General features: G+C 50.3%; 1 protein-coding gene and 1 long non-coding RNA gene across 14 annotated transcripts in view; one reads left to right on the top strand and one right to left on the bottom strand.

Annotated features, from left to right (window-relative positions):
* The window catches only part of TMEM44 (transmembrane protein 44), an 88,150-nt gene extending 67,275 nt beyond the window's left edge, over nt 1-20,875 (bottom strand). For 5 of the 11 annotated variants that reach the window (XR_004320571.1, XR_004320572.1, XR_004320570.1 and 2 more), the window contains exons 1-9: nt 20,257-20,875; nt 17,673-17,799; nt 15,396-15,489; nt 14,110-14,276; nt 13,832-13,918; nt 11,860-12,030; nt 10,278-10,418; nt 9,232-9,336; nt 4,801-4,959 (exon numbers count right to left, since the gene is read on the bottom strand). Coding sequence is in view for 5 of the 11 variants with exons in the window: in XM_032481753.1 (XP_032337644.1) it covers nt 4,657-4,959; nt 9,232-9,336; nt 10,278-10,418; nt 11,860-12,030; nt 13,832-13,918; nt 14,110-14,276; nt 15,396-15,489; nt 17,673-17,799; nt 20,257-20,399 (1,338 nt within the window). In the remaining 6 variants the exon portion in view is untranslated. Of the gene's footprint in view, nt 1-2,613; nt 4,960-9,231; nt 9,337-10,277; nt 10,419-11,859; nt 12,031-13,831; nt 13,919-14,109; nt 14,277-15,395; nt 15,490-17,672; nt 17,800-20,256 lie in introns of those variants that run through there. The other 6 variants (XR_004320576.1, XM_032481779.1, XM_032481783.1 and 3 more) reach the window with 6 other exon arrangements.
* Nucleotides 19,798-23,056, top strand: part of LOC106728932 — a 16,149-nt gene continuing 12,890 nt past the window's right edge. For all 3 annotated transcript variants that reach the window (XR_004320590.1, XR_004320589.1, XR_004320585.1), the window contains exon 1: nt 19,798-20,345. This is a non-coding gene — a long non-coding RNA (uncharacterized LOC106728932). The remainder of the gene's footprint in view (nt 20,346-23,056) is intronic.

Raw genomic sequence — 23,056 nt, 5'->3', positions numbered from 1 at the left:
GTCGGCCCAGGGCCAGACAGTGAAGAGTCCTGGAGGTCAGGATAAGGGGTCTGGACGTAAAAGGTTAATCAGGAAGAAGCCACAGAAAGCCTGAGAGCAGGGAGGCTGTGGGGCTGGTGGAGTGTTAAGAAGATCCTGGGTAGGACAGCAATGAAAGGAGGGGAGATGGAGGCAGGAGCTCAGGCTGGCGCGCTGGCACTGGTCCAGGTGGAAGCAAAAAGGCTCTCCCTTGGATCTGTGTGATGGACATGCTTGTAGAAGAGGCCAGAGGACATTTTCTGAGTGACATTTAGGCAGATGCAGCAGCCCGTTTTGCTGATGGTTGACCCTGTTCTCTTCCTGATGGAAGCCTTTCCGCCTCTAAGAACTGACAGTGTAATTAACCTCCAGTTACCTCCTCCGACAATACACTTCTGCACTTAGGGTCACTTGCTAAGTGGGACCTTCATGATGGCCCAGTCCGAAGCTGAGCATCTGTGGGAATGTTCTACTGCATCGCAGCCCTTCCACACTCCGACCTTGTCAGAGCCTCGCTAGCTCCCTGAGCTCATTAGCTCCACTTTCAGAGCAAGTCCAGAGAAGTGAATGGCATCGACTGGTTCAACGGCTCTCAGGGCAGCGTGGGGGCCCTGGCACACTTTCCACTCATTGTCCCCTGCTCTACACCTCACACCACTGGTAGTCTTGCTGAGCCTCGGCAGCACCCCCGTTTGATCCTCATAATCACTCTGTAATACAGGTAGGGCAGGTCTTAATGATTTCCATTTACAGAGGGAGACACTGAAACTCAAGAATTCCAGTGCAGGACCCAGGCCACCTGGCCGGACCTCGAGACCCAGACAAACCTCTGTGTCCACCCGACTCCCGGTCAGTGCTCTCTCTCCTGTGCATCCCTGTTGCCCTTGGGGGCCCAGGGGAGTCTTTCCTCACCCAGGGGGGAACCAGCTGATGGCTCACATACTTTGAGATGTACTGTCTCTCACTGCCACTTCCCTAGGAAGCACACAGATCTGTGCAAGGCAGAATCTATGTCCTGAACTCCACTTTTGGCCTTTGGTACCTACTGGAATGCTATGGCCTCTTTCTTTGTACTTACATATATTTTCTTCTAAAATTAACACTTTTAGATACATGCACCCCAATGTTCAATAGCAGCACAATTTATAATTGCCAAGATATGGAAGCATCTTAGGTATCTATCAACAGATGACTGGATAAAGAAGATGTGGTATATACATACATATATACAATAGCATACAACTCAGCCATAAAAAAAGAATGAAATAATGCCATTTACAGCAACACAGACGTACCTAGAGATTATCATACTAAGAGAAGTCAGTCAGATGGAGAAAGACAAATATCATATGATATTACTTATATGTGGAATCTAAAAAAATGACACAAATGAACTTACTTACAAAACAGAAACAGACTCACAGACAGAAAACAAACTTACAGTCACCAAAGGCGAAAGGAGGGGAGGGATAAATTGGGAGTCTGGCTTAGCAAATACAAACTACTATATATAAAATAGATAAACAACAAGTCCTACTGTATAGCACAGAGAACTATATCCAATAGTTTGTAATAACCTATAATGAAAAAGAATATATATACATGTATATGTATATCTGGATACATATGTATAACTGAATCATTATGTTATACATCAGAAACTTGCATAACGTTGTAAATCAAATATACTTCAATTAAAAAAATAAAATAAAATTAGTACTTTTAGAGTCAGTGTGTAGATGTGTGTGTGTATATATACATATATATATTCTTTTTATTAACTAATTTTAACCTTAAAAGAATAATTTGGCTTTAAGAAGGACAAACAACCAAGGGAATCTGTCCTGGTCTGCTGGTGCTGGAAGCAGGCTTTGGAGAGAGAACAAGCAGTCCTGGTTGTCAAGAGCCTTAGGCACAGAATTAGCAGGACACAGTGGCCAAGGACCTGAGCCTCTTCAGACAGCAATCTGGTGTTTGGCTCCATTCTCACGCCCCTGGCTCCTGCCTCCCCCTCCCCACTCCAGACACACAGTGGCTCCCAGGCCGCCACAGTGGGAGGATGCAGGTGTTCCCTTATGGGCCAAGCAGAGCCCAGCTGGTTGGCAACAGACGCAGACAACTCGAGAGCACAGATGCCCATCGTAGCCAGAAAGTGGGGACAGACGCCCCAGGTGTTTCAGTCCAGTGTTATGATGCATTTGAACTGTGCAATTCTGGGAGCAAAAGAAATCACAAACCAGAGGAGGTGATGGCCGGGGGCCTGGCCTCCAACTGCAGGCTTCAGTCCCTGGGAGCTGTGGTCTGGAGGAGCCAGGCGACGGTCAGACTGTGACCTGTCTACCAAGTACCTCCCACCCTGGGCCAGCCCACATGTCCCTATGTTTTCTTCTTTCAAATCCCCCTGCCTCAGAACATGTTTGCTGCATGAGTGACCAAACAGGTAGGTGAAGTGTGATGTCACACATGTCAGATAAAAGACCCCCTCCTGCTCCCTTCAGCCATCGGGAACTGGACCTCTGGGGAATCCTGCTCCGAAAACCTGGGGAGGCTGTCAAGCCCGTGCAATCCCACCACCCTGAGGCAGACGCTGGTTGATAGGTTTGTGGGTTAATTTTAATTTTCTTCTTTACATTTTTCAAGTTTTCTACAATAAACATGCACTACTTTTAAGAAAACAGACTACCAAAAGGCCTGGTGGATCACATCCCTGACAAGCAGCACTGACGCCTGGTCATACATTAAACAATCTCTACTGGGAGTTTTGCAGGCCCGTTGACCTGTCAGTGTCTATGTTTAGTGAGATTCTAAGTTATTTCTGTTCAGGGCTCGGTAGCTCTGTCCTGTATAGTGTACGGATGTTTTAGGGAACAAAGCAGGAGGACTGTGCTGGGGTGGGGGGGTATGGTTACGGGGCTGGGTCGGGGAGCTGAGCTTCTAAAAATACATTCTTTGTTTAACAAGTACAAAGCATTCATTTCCATTTGCCTTATTTGAGAGTGTGGCCCTGTCCCCTTGGATTCATAGAGTTAAGAAAATAAACGTCTAAAAAGAAGGAAAATAGAGCAGAGGAGGAAAAAGGGCTGTGAAACACAGAAATGGCCCAAACCAGCCACGAAGACAAATTGCTACATTTTTCAAGGTCACTGTTCAATCCTTCCCCCAGTTGAGGGCTTCCACAGAGTGAGTGTTGCTTCCAATGTGCCCCCCAACCCACCCCAATCTCACCAACTCAAATGTCCCTTCTCCTCATGAAGACACTTTGCCGTCAGGCTCCCTCACTCCCTTTAGCCTTAGACTCTGCCCAGCCTGCTGACTCCGGGCAGCCAAGCCACAGGCCTTGAGTGTCCTACACATTCTGAGACCGGATCCAAGAAATAAACAACAGCGAATGAATGACACAGGGATACACGGACCCTAAATTGTCCTTGGTCTGGTACAAAATTCCTCACTCAAAACCCAGTCCTCAATGACCAGCTGTGTTTTCTCCAGGATCGAGAGATCGAGATGAGGGCTGCCCAGGCCCCAGTGCACAGTCTGGTGGGGGACACAGGCCCCTACCGTTCACCAGGCTACCTGACAAACAACGGAAGGGATGTGAGAGAGGCATATACCCTGGCACCAAGGGAAGGAGCCTTTAACCTCTGTTGTGTGTGTGTTGGCGGGGGGGGGGGGGGTAAGTTCACACGGCAGGAGGCATCTGGGTTGGATTCTGACACATGGAAACTGGGCCAGAGAAAATCCCAGGGGGAAAGGCCCAGAGTCCTGGGGACGAGGGGACAGTCCACAGCTGAGGTGGGCCTGCGGGTGAGAGCAGCGGAGGGGCACGAGGCTAGGGCAGGTGGGCACGGCCTGGACCCGACACTGAGGGATCTGACTCCACCCCACAGACGTGTAGCTCTGAGTCTTTGGATTTCAGGGTTCACTATGAGTTGAACAAATTTGCGGGACAGACTCAGGACAGCTGATTGATGACTGCCAAAAAAAGTCATTAAGACCAAAACCAAAACCTCAACACCAAATACTACCTCCTATTAAAATCACTTCATAAAAGGGCATTTAAACACCAAAAACAGTGGGAGAACACAGAACCCGAAAGAAGGACCCTCCCCTTGCTGACACCCCACGTCCACCACTTTGTTCTCACTCGTCATAGACAAAGGGAAGCTTCCTTCTGAACAGGGTTGAGAGCCACAGCTGTGGGGAAGAGAGTTACACCCATTGGCGGTGTTTTGTTCACAAATCCAAAAATTCTGGTGCTCCTCGTGGGGAAAGAAAGGCTTCCATGGTCAAATGGGTTTGGGAAACTCGGAGACTCTTAAAAAGCTTGTTATTAAAGGTCCTACTGTAGAGTGTAGGGAACTATATTCAATATCTTATGATGAGCTATAATGGAAAAGAATCTGAAAATGATATACATAAGTATAACCGAATCACTTTGCTGTGCACCTGAAACTAACACATTGTAAATCAACTACACTTCAATTTTTTAAAAAGTTCGTTATTCAGCATTTATTTCTGTAAGACTTGACTGGGCCAAGTGATTCAGTGCGCAGTGTTTCCCTGACTCATTTGACCGCGGGAAGCTCTTCTTAGGGCGGACGGCGTGGGGAAGTCCTCAGGCAGAAGCTTATTTACTACTTAGCGGCCGCGAGGTGGCGAGGTTGGCGAGGTTGGCGAGGTCGGCGCGGGCGGGTGAGAGGAGAGCGGTGCCGCCACCGCGGGGACGCCGGCTAGTGCGGGTGAAGGCGGACGCCGAGCACCCGCCGGCGGACACAGCCGTACCTCGAGGTCGGAGTTGATGGAGGAGGCCTGGGAGGAGCTGCTGGAGGAGACGCGGGCCCGGATGACCTGAACCGGAGGGTACGACGGGGGCTCCTGCAGGGACGCGACTCCTGCGCTCGTCTGTCCGTCGCCCGGCAGCCTGGTGGCACTGCAGCCTGCCTGCAAGGTGTGTGGAAAAGGGCAGGCGGGGGCTTGTTTGCTGCTTAATTTTTGCACTGTCAGAGCATTCACATCCTCCAGGATTCAAAAGGTACCAAGGGGTGTATGTAGCACGTAGCACCGCCTCCACCTCCTGCTGCAGCTACCCAGCTCTCCCCAGAGGCAACTGGCGCTCAGTTTAATGTTCTGTGAACTCATGAGCAAGTGCATGCATATTTCCCCCATTTCCGCAAATGGTAGCACACTCTACACTCGCTTAGGTACCTTGCTTTTTTTTCACTTAACAACATGCCTTAGAAATAGTTCTATAGCATATTTTCCCCCCCGTAGCTGTAGGTGTTCACGATCTATTTAATCATCTCCCTGCTGATGGATGTCTAGGGCACTTCTGTTTGCTTTTACAATCAATACTGACTGCGGTAAATTATATTGTACATTCAAAACTTCAGGGTATTTAAAGGATAAATTCCTAGGAGCGGAATTGCTGCATCAGAGGGTATGTGCACTTGTAATTTGGATAGCTGTTGCCAAAAGTGCACTCCACAGAGGCTTAACCAGCGCATCCACCAGCAGCATATGGAAGTGAGTTGGGAAAGTTTAAGGGAGAAAGCAACTTGTGAGATTCTGTATCTGTTTACCTGCCTACCTATCTATCTCAGAAGAGAGCCTCCTCCCACAGGGGCTTTCTCGGAGATCGTCAAAGCCCTTGGGCTGGGGTTTCAGAGCCAGGCAGTCAATCCCACAGACACACCATGGTGGGGACAACCTGCCTTCTGGACCCATGTCTTCCACCAACTAACCGTGTGATCTGGGTCAAATATTTATCCCCCTGAGTCTCAGTTTCCTAACCCACAGAAGGAGTGGTAATTCCTGTCTTGCTTCCTCTGAAGCCCTGCATGCGTCAAGTGCATAGCTCCCTGTGAGAGTGGGCTGGAAGGGATGAAAGTCCACCAAGGAGACGAAGGCAGCTTTCTGGGCAGCGCAGGCAGGTGGCAGAGGTGGAGCAGCAGAGGCCTCCCAGGCAACACTGAAAAAGTCTATAAATTCCCCAGGCCTGACCACACCTGAGTCAACAAATAAAATGGCATTTTCCAGTGCTCCAAGCTGTTGATTCCTGGGACCGCACACCCCGGGCCCTCAGGCTCAGCTTGGATCTGCATCTCCTGGAAAAGCTCTCCTAGGACCAGTGCTCAGGAGGGGATGCTGGGACGGGTGAGCACTGCCCTGGCTCTTTCACCCGCTTCCAGATGGCAGGCCAAACAGGATGTGTCAAGGCACATGGCATCACATGACCATCGGGACATCCTCATGGGGGAAAAAAAAAGAGAAAACTTGCTCACATAGCAGGCATGAGATGGCAGCATAGAGAGCATGTCCTCTCTGTGAAAGCTCAGGTCCCAGAACCAGACAGGCTCAGTCTGAAACCTATTTCTGTGATTTTCTAACTATAGGATCTTGGGCAAGTGAGTTAACCCTGTCTCTGTGTGCCTCATTTTAAAATAATAAAATTATTAGTGATTAGTAAATAACAAGGATAGAAATAATAATAGTATCTACTTCAGATTGTTATAAGGATCTGTGTTAATAATAATTTAAAAAACAACCATTTGTCAAGCGCTTCCTTGATGCTTACTCAGCCATTTTACCAGGTAAGAAGCTGTGTAGTATTGTGGTCAAGGGCACAGAATCAGGTGGAGAAAGCTCTGAATCCTGCCCGCTTCTACCATCGGCAAACTGTGTGCCCTTAACCAAGTTGCTTAAGCCTCTCTGTGCCCCCATTTTCCATATCTGTAAAATGAGAATAATACCTCGAGACTTGGCTGTTCAGATTAAATGAAAAGCACTTAGATTAGTAGTATGTAAAGCACTTAGATTAGTAGTCTAAGCACTATGACCAGTACAATAAACATCATGGAAATGTTGGCTGTTGTTATTTACCCAGAGCCTGGCAAGTAGTCAGCCCTCAATAAACAGACTACCATGGGAATGGTGGTCCTAGAGCCCAGAGCCAGCCTCAGTCCCTGGCTGGACGTTGGGGCTCCAAGCTCCCTGTGGGAAGCTGTCTTGGAGACACCTCTCGCCCTCTGGTGGTCACAGAAGGAAGAGGCCAAGTGGAAGTACTTGCTCAAAAATGTACTGCCAGGCCTCCGCGGAAGACAGCGAAGGAGGAGCACAGTTTTCTTTTAAGCAGTGTGTTCCCCAGTGGGCAGCCACTCAAGATTCAGGTACTGGAAGGGTTCAAGTGAACGCAACTTTTGAACTATTATTTTTCAGAAGTTCCGTGATTTTTAAATTTCTAGTGCAAAGCTCTGGCCCAGCGCCTGTGCTTTACCCAGGGCTTCTCATCACCCACCCACTCACCAACCCACCTTCCCATGGGAAGAGGAGCTTAATGGCTGAAGTGGGCTCTCAGTTATGAAAGCATGCTCTGAATCTCTCTGAACTTCACTTACATCACCTACAGGGTATTTGCGCCTATTTTCCAAGGAACAACAAAGAGTAAAACCTATCTCTCAGGCCCAGCTCTCTCTGAGCACCGGCATGTCCCGCAGACAGTTCAGTGGGGGCTGCTACCACTGAACTCCAGGTTCCAAACACACCTGTACCAAAAGCTCCCTACCTGATGTACCAGGATGTAGGCAAACAAAACAGGAGACAAAGTTTATATCCCAGCAGGAAACAGAAAACAAATGAAAGAAAACGACTGTGATAAGTGCTATGCAGAGCATTTAAAAAGGTAATAAAATAAAACGGTACAGCAGAGGGGTGGAGGCTACTTTTGAATGGCTGGTGGGGGAAGGTGACATTTTAACTGAATTTTGAAAGACAAGAAAGAGGCAGCCACGTAAAAAAGTCAGGAGGAAGAGCATGTAGGCAGAGGAATGGAGAGAAATTCTGTGCAGCCAGAGGACTGAAGAAGGGGAGAGTAGGAGGCAGTCAGGGAGGGGCGAGCACGGGGCTGGGAGGGTCTTACAAGTCTGTGTTAGGAGATTAGATTTTATTCTGCATGAAATGGCAGGCCAGAGGAGGGTTTTAAACCGAGGAGGGACGAGATGTCATTTACATTTGTAAGAGACCCTCCAGTTGCTAGCTGCAGATGGAGGGGTGGGACAAAAACAGCAGTGGGAGGAAAACCAGTTGGGAAGCTGCTGCATATACTTTCAAAGGAGTATCTACAAGACTCACACATGGACTGGATGGACAGTGGCGCATAGTGAGGGGAAGACTAGAATTCTGGATTTGACCCGCTCTGAGGGCAGTTGTGTTGCTTACTGAAAAGAGGAAGATGGGCAGAGGGGCCCGTCCGGGCATGGAAACCCAGGATTCCGTTTTGGACACAGCATGTGTGTGATGCCACGTGGTGACAATGAAGAGGTAGCCGGGCAGCCAAGACTGGAACTGAGGGAGAGGAAAAGGATGGAGACACAGGCTGGCTGAGGAAATCAGCACGACCTGGCACACTGGGCTATGGGACCAGAGAGGGAGCCCTCCTGGGGTGGAGCTTGGGGGACTGCAACCTGGAAGTCGAGTTCAGCAGGAGGAGCCAGAAGAAGTGATGGGGAAGAAAGACCTATGAGGGTGGCAGAGAAACCAGAACAGGAAGGGCCCCAGAAATCAGAAGAAGCTAGTGGCCAAACGAGCTGAAACTCAACCAGAACAGAAATGGGATTTAGCTCCTGGGGATCACTGTAGCCTTGACAGGAGCAGCCTTAGTGGGGTGTGGGACATGGAGTGGACTTCTGGTCACCTCTTTCCCTCTTCTCTCCAACCTCTTCCTCCTGAGGACCTCACGTGCAGGCCTGGACCCTGGGGGTCTTCTGGAGCCTGAGGTCTCCCTTACTCCTACATCCTCACTGTCCCCATTGCTCCAGCTTTGGTTCAGGCCACATCACCTCTTTCCTGGACTTAACGTCTGCGCCTTACTGACCCCCTCACTTCCAGTCTCCTCTCCCTAGTCTGCCCCCGACACTGCTTGAGTGACGTCTCTAAGATACACATCTGCCCCTGAGTCTCTAGTCCTGATGTCCTCTGGACTCCCATCATCCTCAGGATGATGGTCAGCTTCAGCATTGTGTCCACCCTTTCATCTCCCGAACTCCTTTCCCTCTGCTCCCCCCATCCACCCAAGTCCTTCAAGAGCTCTTTTCTCTTTTTACATGCTTCCCTGACTCATTCTGCCCCCACTGCATCTAAAGTGTCACCTCCTCCAGAAAGCCTTCCATGACTACCTCCACCCTTCTGGACACCTGGCTGTGGCCCACAGCCACTTACCTGTTGCACTGGCTCTATGGTCAGCTCCATGTAACGACTAATGGCTGCCATCCTCTTGAGTGGCTTGCAGTGCGGCAGTGCAATGAGAGGCATCCAGTCCGAATTCTTTCAAGCAGAGACAGGGAGACAAAAAGAGGAGTTCTTAAAATCAAGAGATGTTTTTCTAAAAACAAGATCTCATTTTCTTCAAAAGAACCCCTAGAGTATTTTTTCTGTTCTTTTATAGCACATTTCACTTTCTGCTTTCTGTAAGATGTATCTTTATTTGTCTCTTTGAGGTCACTATAGGTGAGTGGTTCCCAAACTTTGCTGAACAGTGGAATCACCTTGGCTTCTTAAACAAAACATTTGAAGTTTCGCTCTCACTCCCTGTCCCCTACCCACACAGATAATATGATTTCATTGGTACGGATGTGATATACAGAGTTTAAAAGCGCCACCCCAGATGATTCTAAAATATGGCAAAGTTTCGGAACCACTGCTGTGTGTGCTAACTAAATGCTTGTGTAAAGCAGCGGCTCTCAAACATTATCGTGCATCAGAATTAAAACTTATTAAGCTTATTAAAATACACAGAGCTTAAGATTTGGTAGAGTTGGGTAGAGCCCTAGTATTTGCATTTCTAACAAGTTCCCAGGAGATGCTGGTCCAGGGACCACACTTAGAGAACCATTGCTGTAAAGACTGCTGAAGAGATGGTAAAGGCTTGCTTCCTCCCTTCTGAGTACTAAACACTCAGGGATCTCTTAATATTTTAGCTTCCTTCTGGAATATAATCTCATCAGTTTCTAGAATGAAATGAAAATAACTTCCTATTAGACCCTTCCTAGGAACTCGGATCTTCGGTCCAAGGAGCTATATATACCCCCTTTACCTTGGTCACACTCACACGATCATCTGTTTCATTAACTCAGTCAGATTACACTGTTAAACCCAGAACATCTGAAGAAGTGGACCCTGGGCCGGGCTCTGGCAGGGCTCACTGCCCCCGCCCCCGCCGCACACAAGCTCTGGTGGGCCCCGCCCTCGTCCAGCTGAGACCTTGCCTCAGTCCTTGCCTCCTGGCTTTCTTCCTCCTTCTCCACACAGGTCAGAAGGGCTTGCCTGTCGGGGTTCCCTCTGGCTTCAGAGGCAAATCCCAAGGCCTGCCTCATCTTGCTTTTCATCACCCAGGAAAGAAAAATGATCTGAGAAGCGGAGTTAAGGTCCGTGGAAACAGAGAACTTCAGCCACAGGGTGGTGCCTTCACCCCTGCACCCCACGGGCTCCACCCTGGGCTGGCTCCCTCCATCCCGGATCACCCTGCCAAGGTCGGTCCCAGAACAGACACAAGCTCATCTGAGGACACAGCCAGATCTGACTCTCTCTAGTTCCTGTCCCCTGAGGGCCCAGCACCCAGCCAGACGCAGCCTGTCACAAGCACGTAGTAAATACCTGTTAAACAAAAGGACTGTGAAAAGCATCTTCCTTGGCTTGCAGGGACAGGACATGTAGAGGGCTGACCAGGGTCCTCCCAAAATTCATGCCCACCTGGAACCTCAGAATGGGACCTCCTTTGGAAACAAAGTCTTTACTGATATAATTAGTTCAAATGAGGTTCCAGGATTAGGGTGGATAAGGTAAGTCCCACGACAGGAACCTCATAAGAGAAGACATGCAGAGATACACAAAGGGAAGAAGGCCACGTGAAGATGGAGGCAGAAATTAAAATGATGCTGCCAGGAGCCAAGGGACACCGGGAGCCAGCAGAAGCTGGAAGAGGAAAGGAAAGATTCTCCCTAGAACCCCTGGGGAGAGAACGGCCCCGCCTGGATTGCGGGCTTCTGGCCCCCACAGCTGAGAGAATAAATTCCTGTTGTTTAAACCATTAAGCTTGTGGCAGTGAATCGGCAGCCCTTGAAAACTCAAATAGTACATGAGAAAACACACACACGCATGCAAAGAAAACAAACAGAAAAGAAATAAGAAAAAAAAAGAAAAAAACAACAAAAAACTAAAAATAAACAAAAACCAGGAAATGAGAAAATGTTTCTGAACTATTTATGCTAAATCCACAGGTTTTTCAGCCCTCCCACTAATAGCAGACCCATTACCCACTGCCGGCATCTCCACTTGCCCCTGTCTGAGCTTAGCTTGCCCTTGAGGTCCTCACACCAAGGTCACTGGGGCGTCAGCACATCAGGCAACAGCAAACACTGACGCAGGGCAGCCACTGTCAGCTCCTCTCCCTGCTTCCTCACTGGGGGCTCGAGTACCAAAGTGGACAGAGAGTGGATGATCACAGCCCTTCCCAGCCCGTGAGAAAGACAAGGCAAAGATGAGGAAAACAGGTTCACAGAGGGCGGGGACCAGCCCAGGTAGGGAGCAGCAGTAGAGTGTGGCTCTTCTGATCCCGGGGCCAGGAAGCTTCTCACCCTCCTCTGCTGTTTCACAGAGAGTTCTTACTAAAAAAAAAAAAAGAAAGAAAAGAAAGAAAGAAACAAAACACAAAATTGCACATTGCAATTGTGTCTGCCTGCCCCGGGCTTTAAACCACCACCCTGGCCACTGGGGAAGAATTCCTTCTAGCAACAGGGTAGGAGGAGATGAGACACAGGCAGTCAAGCCCCCCGGGTCTGGGGTGGATACAGCAAGGTCCAGCGCCGCACGGCCAAGGGAGGTCAGGAACCAGGGCGTGGCCCGCAGCAGGTACTCAGGCCGCCGGTCATGGGCCACGATGGCCGAGGCATAGAGGAGGCCAGCCAGTGCTGACAGGAGCCGGGTCCACAGGTGGATGGAGGGAAATGTCTTACCCCGGCACTGGGCAAAGAGAGCAAAGGGTGGGCTGGGAGGGACACTGTCACCCCCCACCCCAGCTCCCTTAGAGCCGATTCTAATACCCAGGCACCTGGGGGTTGGAGGGCAAGCCCTCTGCCCATGGCTATTCCCCAAGGGTGCTACTTCTGTTGGGCTTCCAGCTTTTGTTCAAGCTGCTTCTTTTGCCCAATGAATGCCTGGTCATCCCTCAGAACCTGGCTTGAACTCAGCTCTGGGAAACCATCCCTTACTACCTCTACCCTAAAGGGAACAAGTAACTCCCTCTTCTGGGTCCCTCACACCTGACATACCCCTCTATTGGAGTGCCTTTATCCCTGATCATGACTTAGCTCCTCACACATCTGTCTGCTCAACAGACAGAGGGCTCCTGAGGGCAGGGCTGAGATCCTCACCCTCTCAGTGCCCTGGTCCCCAGCACTGGACAGGGGCTTGTGAATGTCAGCAGGGAGAGCATGGGGAAGACTGAATTATGGAGAGCCAAGGTCTGACCCTTCTCTTCCTGCGACCACCAATGGTAAACCAGGACAGATGGGAAAGTCAGGAAAATTACACATAACATTCTGGAAATTTTGAAGCCAAGAAGATATTTTTGGAGAATGAGTAATGGAAGTATTGGTTTTTTAAAAAGGAAACATGTACTATTTATATATATATATATGTAGCCTTTACAGGTAGAAACTCACGCTAAATACACAAATACTATGTATTTCCAATTATATGCAATTGCATGGATATTTAAATACATAAATATAAATTATATCATACATAACTTAGTTTGCTCATTAGATGACTATATTTAAAGAATACAAGCCTTGGCTAAGGAATGGAAAATATTCAAGAGAAAAAGCATGTGTTGTCTGATTTTCTCCATTTTAATTTTAACTCTCAAAAAGACTTTTCCATCTCCCTCAGCATTTTTTCTAGTTTTGTTCCCAGGCTGCCCTGTTTCTGGCCCGCTACCCCCAGAATAGGCAGCACCCCACCAAGGAGGGTGGCCCCTGGCCTGCTGGCCCCAAAGGCTGCAGGTGGAGACACTGCTTCCCACCTCACACAGCCCAGGCAACACCACTATGGTGAGAAGCCTTTGGGAGGGTCCTCTAGCCCACCCACCCCCATTTTACAGAGGACACTGATGGCCAGAGAAGGGTGGTGACTTGCAGAGCCCGGCTGGGACCTGGGCCACTGGCCCTGGGCCTTGCTCTTGCTGCCGCTCTGGATGAGCCAGAGCTAGGGGAACCCCCTGCACTCGCTCCCCTGCCACACTTTCCCTGCACCCACTGACTCAAAACTGAAGCTTTTTTCAGGGTTGGTACTAGGACCTAGAGGGTTCTGTTTGCCTGAGATGCTGGGCACACAGTAGGTGCTCTATAATTGCTTGAAGATTAGAATTGGCTTGGTGATCCGAGGCGTGGCAGGAATTTCTCCAGCACTCGTGAGTCTAGCAGGTCAGTACAGAGGCTGGGAAGACGACTGCCTGGTGGCCGCCTGGCAAATCCTTGCTGGGTGGTGCCTCAGAAATTCATAGTATTGTGCCTATGGCGTATGCTTTTCATTTGCTAGAGAAATGGAGAGAACACAGGTGCGCTCTCCCTGTGAGCCTCGGGGCTTCCCTGAGGCCTGGGGCCGGCTGCCCACTGCCTGCGCACATAGACAAATGCACACATGCCCACAAACACGCGTACACACATGCCACCTCTCCACCCCGGTGGCCTCAAGCTGGGAGGATGCTCCCAGATGCCCTAAGACCTGCCAGGGTGACCCACAGTCCCAACCCCAGCCTCACGATTCTGGAGAGTGGGGGGATCCGGGACGCCCAGGAGCCGAAGGCTGCGATACTGCCCAGCAGGTAGCCGAAGATTTCAGTATTGTCCTGTGGGGACAGTGACACACTCAGCACCCCAAGAAGATGCTCACGCACCCTAGGCCCCTCCTTTTCTGCTTTTAGGAGGTTCTTCCCAACAAGGCCTAACCCTGTCCCCCACCCCCCAGGGCATTTGCTAGGACCGTAGGGAGGAGAGGGACCTGCATTCCCCCACCTCCTGTCCTCCTGGGCAGTCTCACCTGTAGCAGGCTTCCCAGCAGCCTCCGCTGCGGCCCTCGGATGGGGCCTGAAGCCTTTGGGACAGCGGTCCACAGAGCCCAGCCTGGGCCCAGGCTCAGCGGCAGGGCCAGGGCAAATACGCTGGCCTTCAGCCGCTGCCTCTTCTTCCTCTCCTGGGAGCTCCGACCTGCAACAGACACCAAGATCCTGCAGGTCTCCCGGGATCTGGAACTCGACAGACAGCTGCGTGGGAAGAACTGGGGTCGACCCCGGCCCTGAGGCCACGACAGGCTCCCACGCTGTCCCATAGGCCAGACCCTCCCCACCCCGCAAGGGCCTGTGGCTGTGCCCAGTTCCTCCTGCACCGCCCCCCCAACCCTCAGATGACTGGCAGTGTTCCCCTTCCTCCGCCTCTCATAGTGTTTTATGTTTCAAGGCAGGGCGATGTTATCCTTGATCACATGCATCTGCGTGTACAGTGTCGCCTGTCCTAGACAGGAGTCCCCTGAGGGCAGGCACTGTGCCCTGGCAGTTCTATCATCTGCACAGAGCGGAACCAGTACAAGCTTAGTGAACGCACCCATAAGTGGGCACACGGGTGCCGGGGCACCAAAACCAGGAGTAGACAAGCATCATCTTTGAAATAGAAGCATCCTTGAAATAGAAGACAGAGCCTCCTCTGAACAATTCTAACAAGAACATTCCTCCTTGGGGCAGCATCGAGCAAAGGGCATCTTATAGCACCCACTGATGCAAGCACTTTTCAGACGATGCTCCAAGAACACTGCTGTCTCTTCTCAGGAATGTCCTGGTCCCACAGACTCAAGGCTACTCATCCCATCTCAGTCACTTCCAGCCCACGCTCTGCCTGAGGTGGCTCCAGCCCATTCCTGGCATCTATTTCCAGAAGTGGTGGGGCTTCGCTTGGAGCCTCTGGACTGGCGCACTGAGACATCACTGTTCACGCCCAAAGCCCTGCACCCTCCCTCTTCCTGGCTTTTGCCCGTGCTGCTCTTCCACCTGGAATGCCCTTCCCTGTGGTCCCAGTTCTGACATCACATCCTTCCCTGACACGTGCAGCCCTTCCCCTCCTCTAGATGCCCACTGTGTGCCTACAGCCCCTCACATGCAGCGCTAACTACCATTTAGGGCCCTGGCTCCCCTGTCTGGCTGAGGCCAGGGAGCTCGCCCATTCGTCTGTGCCCGGCAGGGGCCCAGCTTGGGAGTGACAAGGAGAGGCACTCAGCACGCTGATGGGTGAAATGAGTGGATGGATGAAGGGAGGAACAGATGGCAGCTCACTCACCTGAATTAGACTTGAATTTGGAGCCACAGACTGGGAAGAGAATGGACACAAAGCTCACCAGGTCAATAGCTGCTAGGTAGGCACCAGTGAAGACCTGGGAGCAAAGGAAATAGAGTCTGGGTGTTCAAACATCTTTCAGCAACTGTAGCACCTCTCATTTTCTATCTCCTCCACCACGTGTTCCCCTGACGTAGGGCTCCCAGGGACACCTCCCACCCCAACAGAGGGTGGGTTATCTTCTCCCTTTGACTGACAAGGAGATGGGGTGCTTAAGTGATCAATCCCATCATGCAGATGGTTATCACAGAGATGGGACAAGAACACGGCCCGCCACATTTTCCACTGTATAGCATAGCCGCTGCTATGCAACTTGGGCCCAGCCACTGGACTTCCCCGGGCCTCAGTTTCCTCATCTGTAAAACAGGGGTAATAACAGTGCCTCCCACACTGTTGAGTAGATTACATGAGCTGACACGTGGGAAGTGCTTTGACCAGCGACTGGGGGTGGGGGGGGAAGTAAAATGAACCATCCACAAATGCACTAGCCGCTGACAGTATAGTGGACCCTTGAACAACGCAGGGCATGGGGTGCCGACTCCTTTGCTGTTGAAATTCTGTGGATAACTTTATAGTCAGCCCTCTGTATCCGAGGTTCCACATCCCTGGATTCACCCAATCAAGGATCGCATAGTGCTGCAGTGCGTATTTGTAGGAAAAAATCCGTCTAAGTGGACCCACACGGTTCAAACGCATATTGTTCAAAGGTCCATTATAGTTAGTGCTTAAGAGCACGCGTTCTGGAGTTTGAATCCTGACACTGCTACTTACTAGAGGGTGACTCTAGAGAGGTTATTTAACTTCTCTATGCCTCAGTTTCCATGTGTGTGAAACAGGGATAATGAGAGTGCCCATGATTTGAGGATTAACTGAATTAATACATAAAAAGCCCTGAGGGGCAAGTACATAGTTAAATACTTAATAAACACCAGCTATGACTATTGGACTTGAGCTGAGCTTCGTTATATTCTATCAGCTATTGAGAATGGGCTTCCAAAACGAAAGGTGATTTGTTTCTGATAGGATGATGCTCAAAGCAGGGTCTAGAACTCTCCAAATCTGTGTCCAACACTAGGCTGCCCCCTTTCATGTCTCTCCGGGTGGCACAGGCCAGGACCAGCCCCGTGACCTGGGGCCCACGGGTCCTCCTTGGGATATGTTCTCGTATGGGATATTCTACACAGATTTATTTGAGGGCCTCGACTTTGGAAAAACTTAAAATGGCTTCTCACTTGCTCCAAAGCCCATGTCCACCTGGGAAAAGATCCAGACACACCTGCATGAGCTGGGCTCTACACACAGTAACAGCAACAGTCCCTTCTTACTGAACGCCCTCTGTGTGTCAGCTGCTGTTTGGAGGGATGGGAAACGGTAGTGAATAAAAGCCTTTGGGCTGATAGATCGGTGTCAGGCCACAACACTGGGGAGTATGAATACTCCTGTCACCAGGTGCTGCACAGGCTATCAGGGGAATCCCACCGCAGTAGATTACATTACTTAGACAGGCCTGCAGGCATTGTGTCGGAATGAGAGGAGGGAAGAGGAGGCTGCCAGCACCAAGCGAAGGTATCACAGCACAGCTGGCTGCGGGGAGGGAAGTCACGGTCTTCCTTGATACCTGGCAGTTTTGTATGCTGTTAATTAGTTGTCAGAGGTTACAAATGCGTACATGGGAAAGCACATCACGTCTACCGGGGTGTAGGTTTCAACTGACCACAAGGGAATAAATGTAAGTTGATTTGTATAAAAAGACCCAAAACCTTTGCCCTTAAGGAGCTGACATTCTCGTAGGGATTAACATACAATAAGGGATAAACATAGTAAAGTAGATGGTGTATTAGGGGGAAAACAGACAGAGCAAGACAGGGGGTCTGGAGTGCCTGTGGTAGGGGTAGGGCACAGTTTTAAACAGGAGATCAAGGGAGATCTTATTGAGGTGGCTTTAAAAAAAATGTCTTCTATGGGGTTGGAGGATTAGGTTTTTATTTATTTGTTTTAATGGAGGTGCTGGGGATTGAACCCAGGACCTCATGCATGCTAAGCACACGCTGTACCACTGAGCTCTACCCTCCCTGCTCTGAGATGACTTTTGAGCAAAGACTTGAAGGAGGCAAGCAGTGAGCCAGGAGGATACTGGAGAAGCAGAAAGACCAGCCTGGACACAGTCCCTGAGGCGAACATGGGCCTCGCCTGCCACTGTCACCTGTGGGTCCAACACACCTGGATTGTGAGCTGTTTGGCCAGAATCGCCCCAACTGTGTCACATAGGCTGGTCAGGAGGCAGCATGCGGCACACAGCGCTGACTGGTCCCGTCCAGATTTCTTCCCACATCTCAGATAGAGAAGCCTGCGGGGACAGACAAGGGTGTGACCAGAACACGGAGATGTGAGTTTGGGCTCCCAAAGCAGGTGTCTGAAAAGGGCAACTGTGACTTTGTGTCCTTACAAATCACTTCCTTCCCCAGGTGTTCAGCAGGTGTTTTTGACCTTCGATGTTAGTGTACAGATGGGAAAAGGAGGGAAAGACTCCAAGCCTCTGGCCAAAAGACCCATGGCAGGACCTCATGAAATGAGGCATGTCTTCCTTCCTACAAATCTGGCCCCCTCAAGTTCATGACCTACCACTCAATGCTGCCAAACTAGCTGTCAGCTTTTATCTTTTGAAAGGAAACAGGACAGTTATAAAAGCAGCCCAGTCACTGTAGTTTAACTGCAGAGCAGAGTTAATGGCCTAAATTAAAAAGGCAATTTGTTTCTTTGAAATGAAAATGAAATCCTTCTCATCCACCTGTGCAGTGAGGTGGCCTGGCTTCTGCCAGCCTGCACATCCAGCCTGATTTCACTTGGGGTGCGTGCTTGTCACACACTTGGGTGAGTAAAACTCCTCGAAGATGCCACGGCACTTTGGGCTGAACTCCCTCAGCGTCCCCCACTGCTGGCTTCTCTCCCTTACTGCCCTCTTCCCACCCCCATATACACCCAGGAACAAGCACGGGAAGGCGGGACAGCCTGGAAGAGGCCAGAAGTCTCTCCATCAGCATCACATGGGATCTTGGAAATGCTTTGCTCTCTCTGTTTCCCTGCTGCATTTCTTTGCAGAAACTGAGGCACAACCACAGCTCTGGTGTTCATTTCCTTTGACAGAGTGATACTCACTCCATGTTGTTAGGACTGACGGGCCTGTTCTGAACAATAGCCCTTGGGAATAGTGGATAAGGATGGAAGTTTATGGGGCTCCCAAACATTTCCCCACTGGCCAGATGAAGCTCAAAGCTCACAATGGGAACATCAACCTTTAATTTGGGCCCCAGAGTTCTGGAAACCAATTCAAGGCCTCAGAGTGAAGACTACAGTAGAGACTCTCTTGAGTTGGACCCAAATTAGAAATAATTCATTTTAACCCTCCCATTTGAGAGAGAAGGAAACTGAGGCCTCTGATGAAAGGTGGTAACAGTGGGCCTTCTGCTTTATGTGTGGAGGCTCTGCTCTGTGCCATGTCCCCATGTTCCCAGCTCTCAGTGGTCAGGGGTCGCGGGCTGACCCTGACTCAGCCCACGCAGAGCTGAGGCAAGGCGAAAAGGCAGAGGCTCTGCTCTCAGACTGGACGGTGGGCATTCACGAGGGATGTCCTTAAACCTCTCCAGCCTTGGTTTCCAGATGGGTAAGACAGCTAATAATAACAGCCTCAGAGGGTGGCCTGAGGGACAAGTGAGATAATGCAAGTAAAGTGCCTCGTTAGCCCCACCCTCTGATTGGGTGGTTGACCTCACGAGCCTGCCCCTTTCTAGTAGGTTCAGTTTCGGTTTTTCCCATTCATGCAGGCAAGTCAGTTAACCTGTCAGAACCCCCAGCTTCCTCATCTAAATGGGTCAGTGACAGTCCCTACCTCATTGGGCTGTGGCAGGGATTAGTGAGTTAATGAACACAGTACTGGGCCCTCAGTAAATTTTCTAAGTGTCTTTTTTCCCCCACATTCCATGGCCTGGGCCATGGGGCTGCAGAATCTCTGTAACATCAAACACCTGAGGGGACCATCTATTGGGTATGAAGGTGAGTTGGTGCCAGCCTCCACCAGGGTGCTGGTCCTTCTCCCCTGCCAGGGAGTACGGGGGCGGCACCATGCTTCCCAGCCTGGGACAGGGTAGCAGAAGACCACCTTTAGGCAGATTTCACCCTTATAACCCAGGCTGTGGTGACCACGTGGCCAAACCACTCCAGGTATTGGACAGCCCAGCGCAAAGTCTGGTCAGAGTCAGATAATCGCCTCCCTACTTCCCAGCTATGAGGTCTTTGGGTAAATTGAGGCCAGAAACATCGAGAGACTTGTCGGATGTCCTCACCCGCTGCCAAGCGTTGGTGGCAGAGCTGGAGCAATAATAATAGTGCTTAAAGAGCTTTACCAGTACTAACGCATTTGATCCTCCCAGCCAGCCGGAGTTTACGTGAGGAAAAGGAGGCCCAGGGATTTCATAGCTTGCCCAGCTGACACGGCCAGTCAATGGGGAAAGGCTGACAATAGAACCCGGGTCTGGTGGCTTTCAGTCCACGGCCCCGTCCTCTGCACCACCCAGCATCCTCCTGCTGCCTCCCCGCCCAGCCTCCCCGTGCGTGGAATCCGGAAAGAAATATCTGATTTCAGTCGACAGCAAAATGTTCCTTCCTATCCTAGAATTGTGCTGCCTCCTCCCTTCCTGCCCTCTTCCCCATAGGTTTCCAAGAGGGAGTTAGCAGGCGGCAGCGCCCCTGGCCCCCCGCGGCCGACCCGGCCCCCTCCCCGGCGCCGCACGGTCTCGGTCCCCATTACAGCGCGTGGGCGGCGATCCAGCACGAGGAGGCGCAGATCCACAGGCCGAAGGAGATGCAGACGCGGTGGCGAGCGAAGCAGCGGTCCAGGTAGTCCCAGTACCAGAGCGCGGGCTCGGGCGCGGGGCTGGGCGCCTCCTCCATGGCTGGCTCGGCTCCGCCCGGTCCCGTGCCCGCGCCTCCGCGTGACCGGAGACCTCCCGAGCTGTCCGCAGCCCCGGGCCCTGCAGCCCCGCGCCCCCTTCTTTGGTTGCGTCCCGCCGCGGCGGCCCCGGCCGAGCGCACGGAGCGCTGGCGGGAGATGGGCGCTCCGGGGCCCGGACGGGCGGCGACCAAGACACCAGGGAAAAGTTTCCGGGCCCGCGCGGCTCCCCACCCCTCGCGCTATTGTCGGGGGTCGGCGGGCGGGAGGCCGCCCCCCAGCGGCGGGAGCCGTGAGCAACCTCTGCACAAAGACTGCGGCCCCCGCCCCGGGACAGCGGCGGCGCGGCTCCCGCGGACCCCTTGGCTGTCACCACTCCCCAAACCTGGCGGTCGGAGCGGAATGCAGTGACCTGCCGGCTCTCTGTGAGGCACTTTGTTCATTAATCCACCACATTTTCTGAACCAAACAGTATATACTTCACGCCTGGGGAGCCGCTTGGGCCCTGGGGATCCCAAGATGAGCGGGGCCTGGTTCCTGATGGTTAAAATGGCACCATACAAAGGGTGCAATGGGAGGCCGGGAAGGAGGGATCAAACGCACCCCGCTACATCCTCTCTCACCCTTTTTTCCGAGGCTGTAGCTGCACCCTCTGCCCTGGCTCAGCTGTCCAAGCTGGGCTCTGGAAGTCATCCTAGACGGCGACCCCCCGCAGCGAGGGAGCCCCGTGATTTTTGCAATCTGTCCCCTCCCATCCAGCCACACTGCCATTCAATTCAAGTACACGGAGCTGTTTTTCTTGAAAACAAACTAATTTCAAGTTTTCCTTGTTGATTTTAATAACTTTTCTTAAAGAAGGACTTGACTATCGTTTCTTTTTTATCTAAAAATAGTTTTACTGAGCTCTCATTCATATAGCACAAAATTCACCTTTTTAAGTGTACAATTCAAAGGTTTTTAGTATATCCAGAGTTGTGCAACCACCACCATTATCTAATTTTAGAACATCTTCATTACCTACCCCCAAATCTAGTACCCATTAGCAATTACTCTCCATCCGCCTCAAGCACTCCCAACCATGAGCAACCACACATCTACCTCTGTCTCTCCGGATTTGCCTATGCTGGACATTCCTTATAAATGGAATCATCCAGGAGGTGACCTTTTGTGACTAACTTCTTTCACTTAGCATGTTTTTAAGGTTCATCCATGTTGTAGCATGTATCAGTATGTCATTTCTTTTCATGGCTGAAAAATAATCCATTGTGTCGATGTATCACATTTTAATTATCCATCCATCAGTTAATGGACATTTGGGTTGTTTTTATTTTTTTGCTATTATGAATACTGCTGCTATGAACATTTGTGTACAAGTGTTTGTGTGGACATAGGTTTTCAATTTTCTTGGGCATATACCTAGGAGTGGAATTGCTGGGTCCCATGGTGACCTCTGTGTTTCAGGTTTTGAGGAACTACTGGACTGTTTTCCAAAGTGGCTGTGCTATTTTACTGGTTTGTTCATTTTAAAAAGTTATGACCACTCACAGGAGAAATGAAACACTATGTGTCAGGCATTGTGCTGGGAGCTGGGGACACATTGTTGAGAAAAACAGATATGGTCCCTACTTTCGAGGAGCTTACAGTGCAGTAGAATAAAGAGATATTAAACAATAAATTGATTAAATAAAAGTAAAATTAAAATATGTTATTAGGGAGAGGGTATATAGCTCAATGGTAGAGTGCATGCCTAGTATGCATGAGGTCCTTGGTTCAATCCCCTGTGCCTCCATTAAAAATAAATAATAAACCTAATTCCCCCCCCCAGACAAAAAACAAACAAACAAAAATACAAAAAAAAAAGTTTTTTAAAAAAGGGACCAAAATTCAAATAATAAAATGATTAAGATGGAGAAATATAAAATGAATGCCAACTAAGACAAGATTAAAGGGTTAAATTAAAAGGAAAAATATATGTAACCCACGTTTCTCATAGTCTGTAAACAATAAATACCCCTAGTCTGAAAGCTCTGCCTTTTGGTTCTTTGAGGGCTTTTTTGGTGGATGTCCTCTGTGCTTACAAATGGTCACCTCTACCATGATCCCCAGTGGATGCTGACTGGTACTGCCCAGATCTTCGGTTCCTCTGGACACTGCCTACCAATTGCTCCCAAAGGTTTATCTCTCTAAAGATAATCTATTCCACTAATTATCTCAATAAAGTGAGGACACGCCCCATGCAGTCTTGTGTCACTCTCTCACCAGGCCCTAAGGTTGCCTGATACTCTCAGTTTTGTTTCGCCTTGAAGATACCACTACTTAGCTTGATTCAGTCTTTATTACAGCTCCCCTCTCCCTCAGCATAACCCTGGGGAGGTGGGCCTCATTTAAAAATTGCTCAGTCCTCCTCACCTACCCTGAACCAGGTTGACAGACCTTGATGTCTTTTTCTTAGAGCAGTAAATTCTCCACCTTTTCTGTGACTCCTCTGAGAATCTGAAGAAAATCTTATCCCTGAAGAACACAAACTTGTAAGCCCACCCACACAATTTCTTGCATAACCTTGAAGAATTTATGGAACCCCTGAAATTCATCTATGGATTCCATGGCAGAATAGACTCCAGACTACAAACCCCCAGTTTAAGGGTGTAAGTCCTACAAG

This window comes from Camelus ferus, chromosome 1, assembly GCF_009834535.1.
Source record: "Camelus ferus isolate YT-003-E chromosome 1, BCGSAC_Cfer_1.0, whole genome shotgun sequence".
NCBI classification, from domain to species: Eukaryota; Metazoa; Chordata; class Mammalia; order Artiodactyla; family Camelidae; genus Camelus; species Camelus ferus.
Note: the sequence above shows the minus strand (reverse complement) of the source record. Positions and strands in the feature narration are given on the sequence as shown.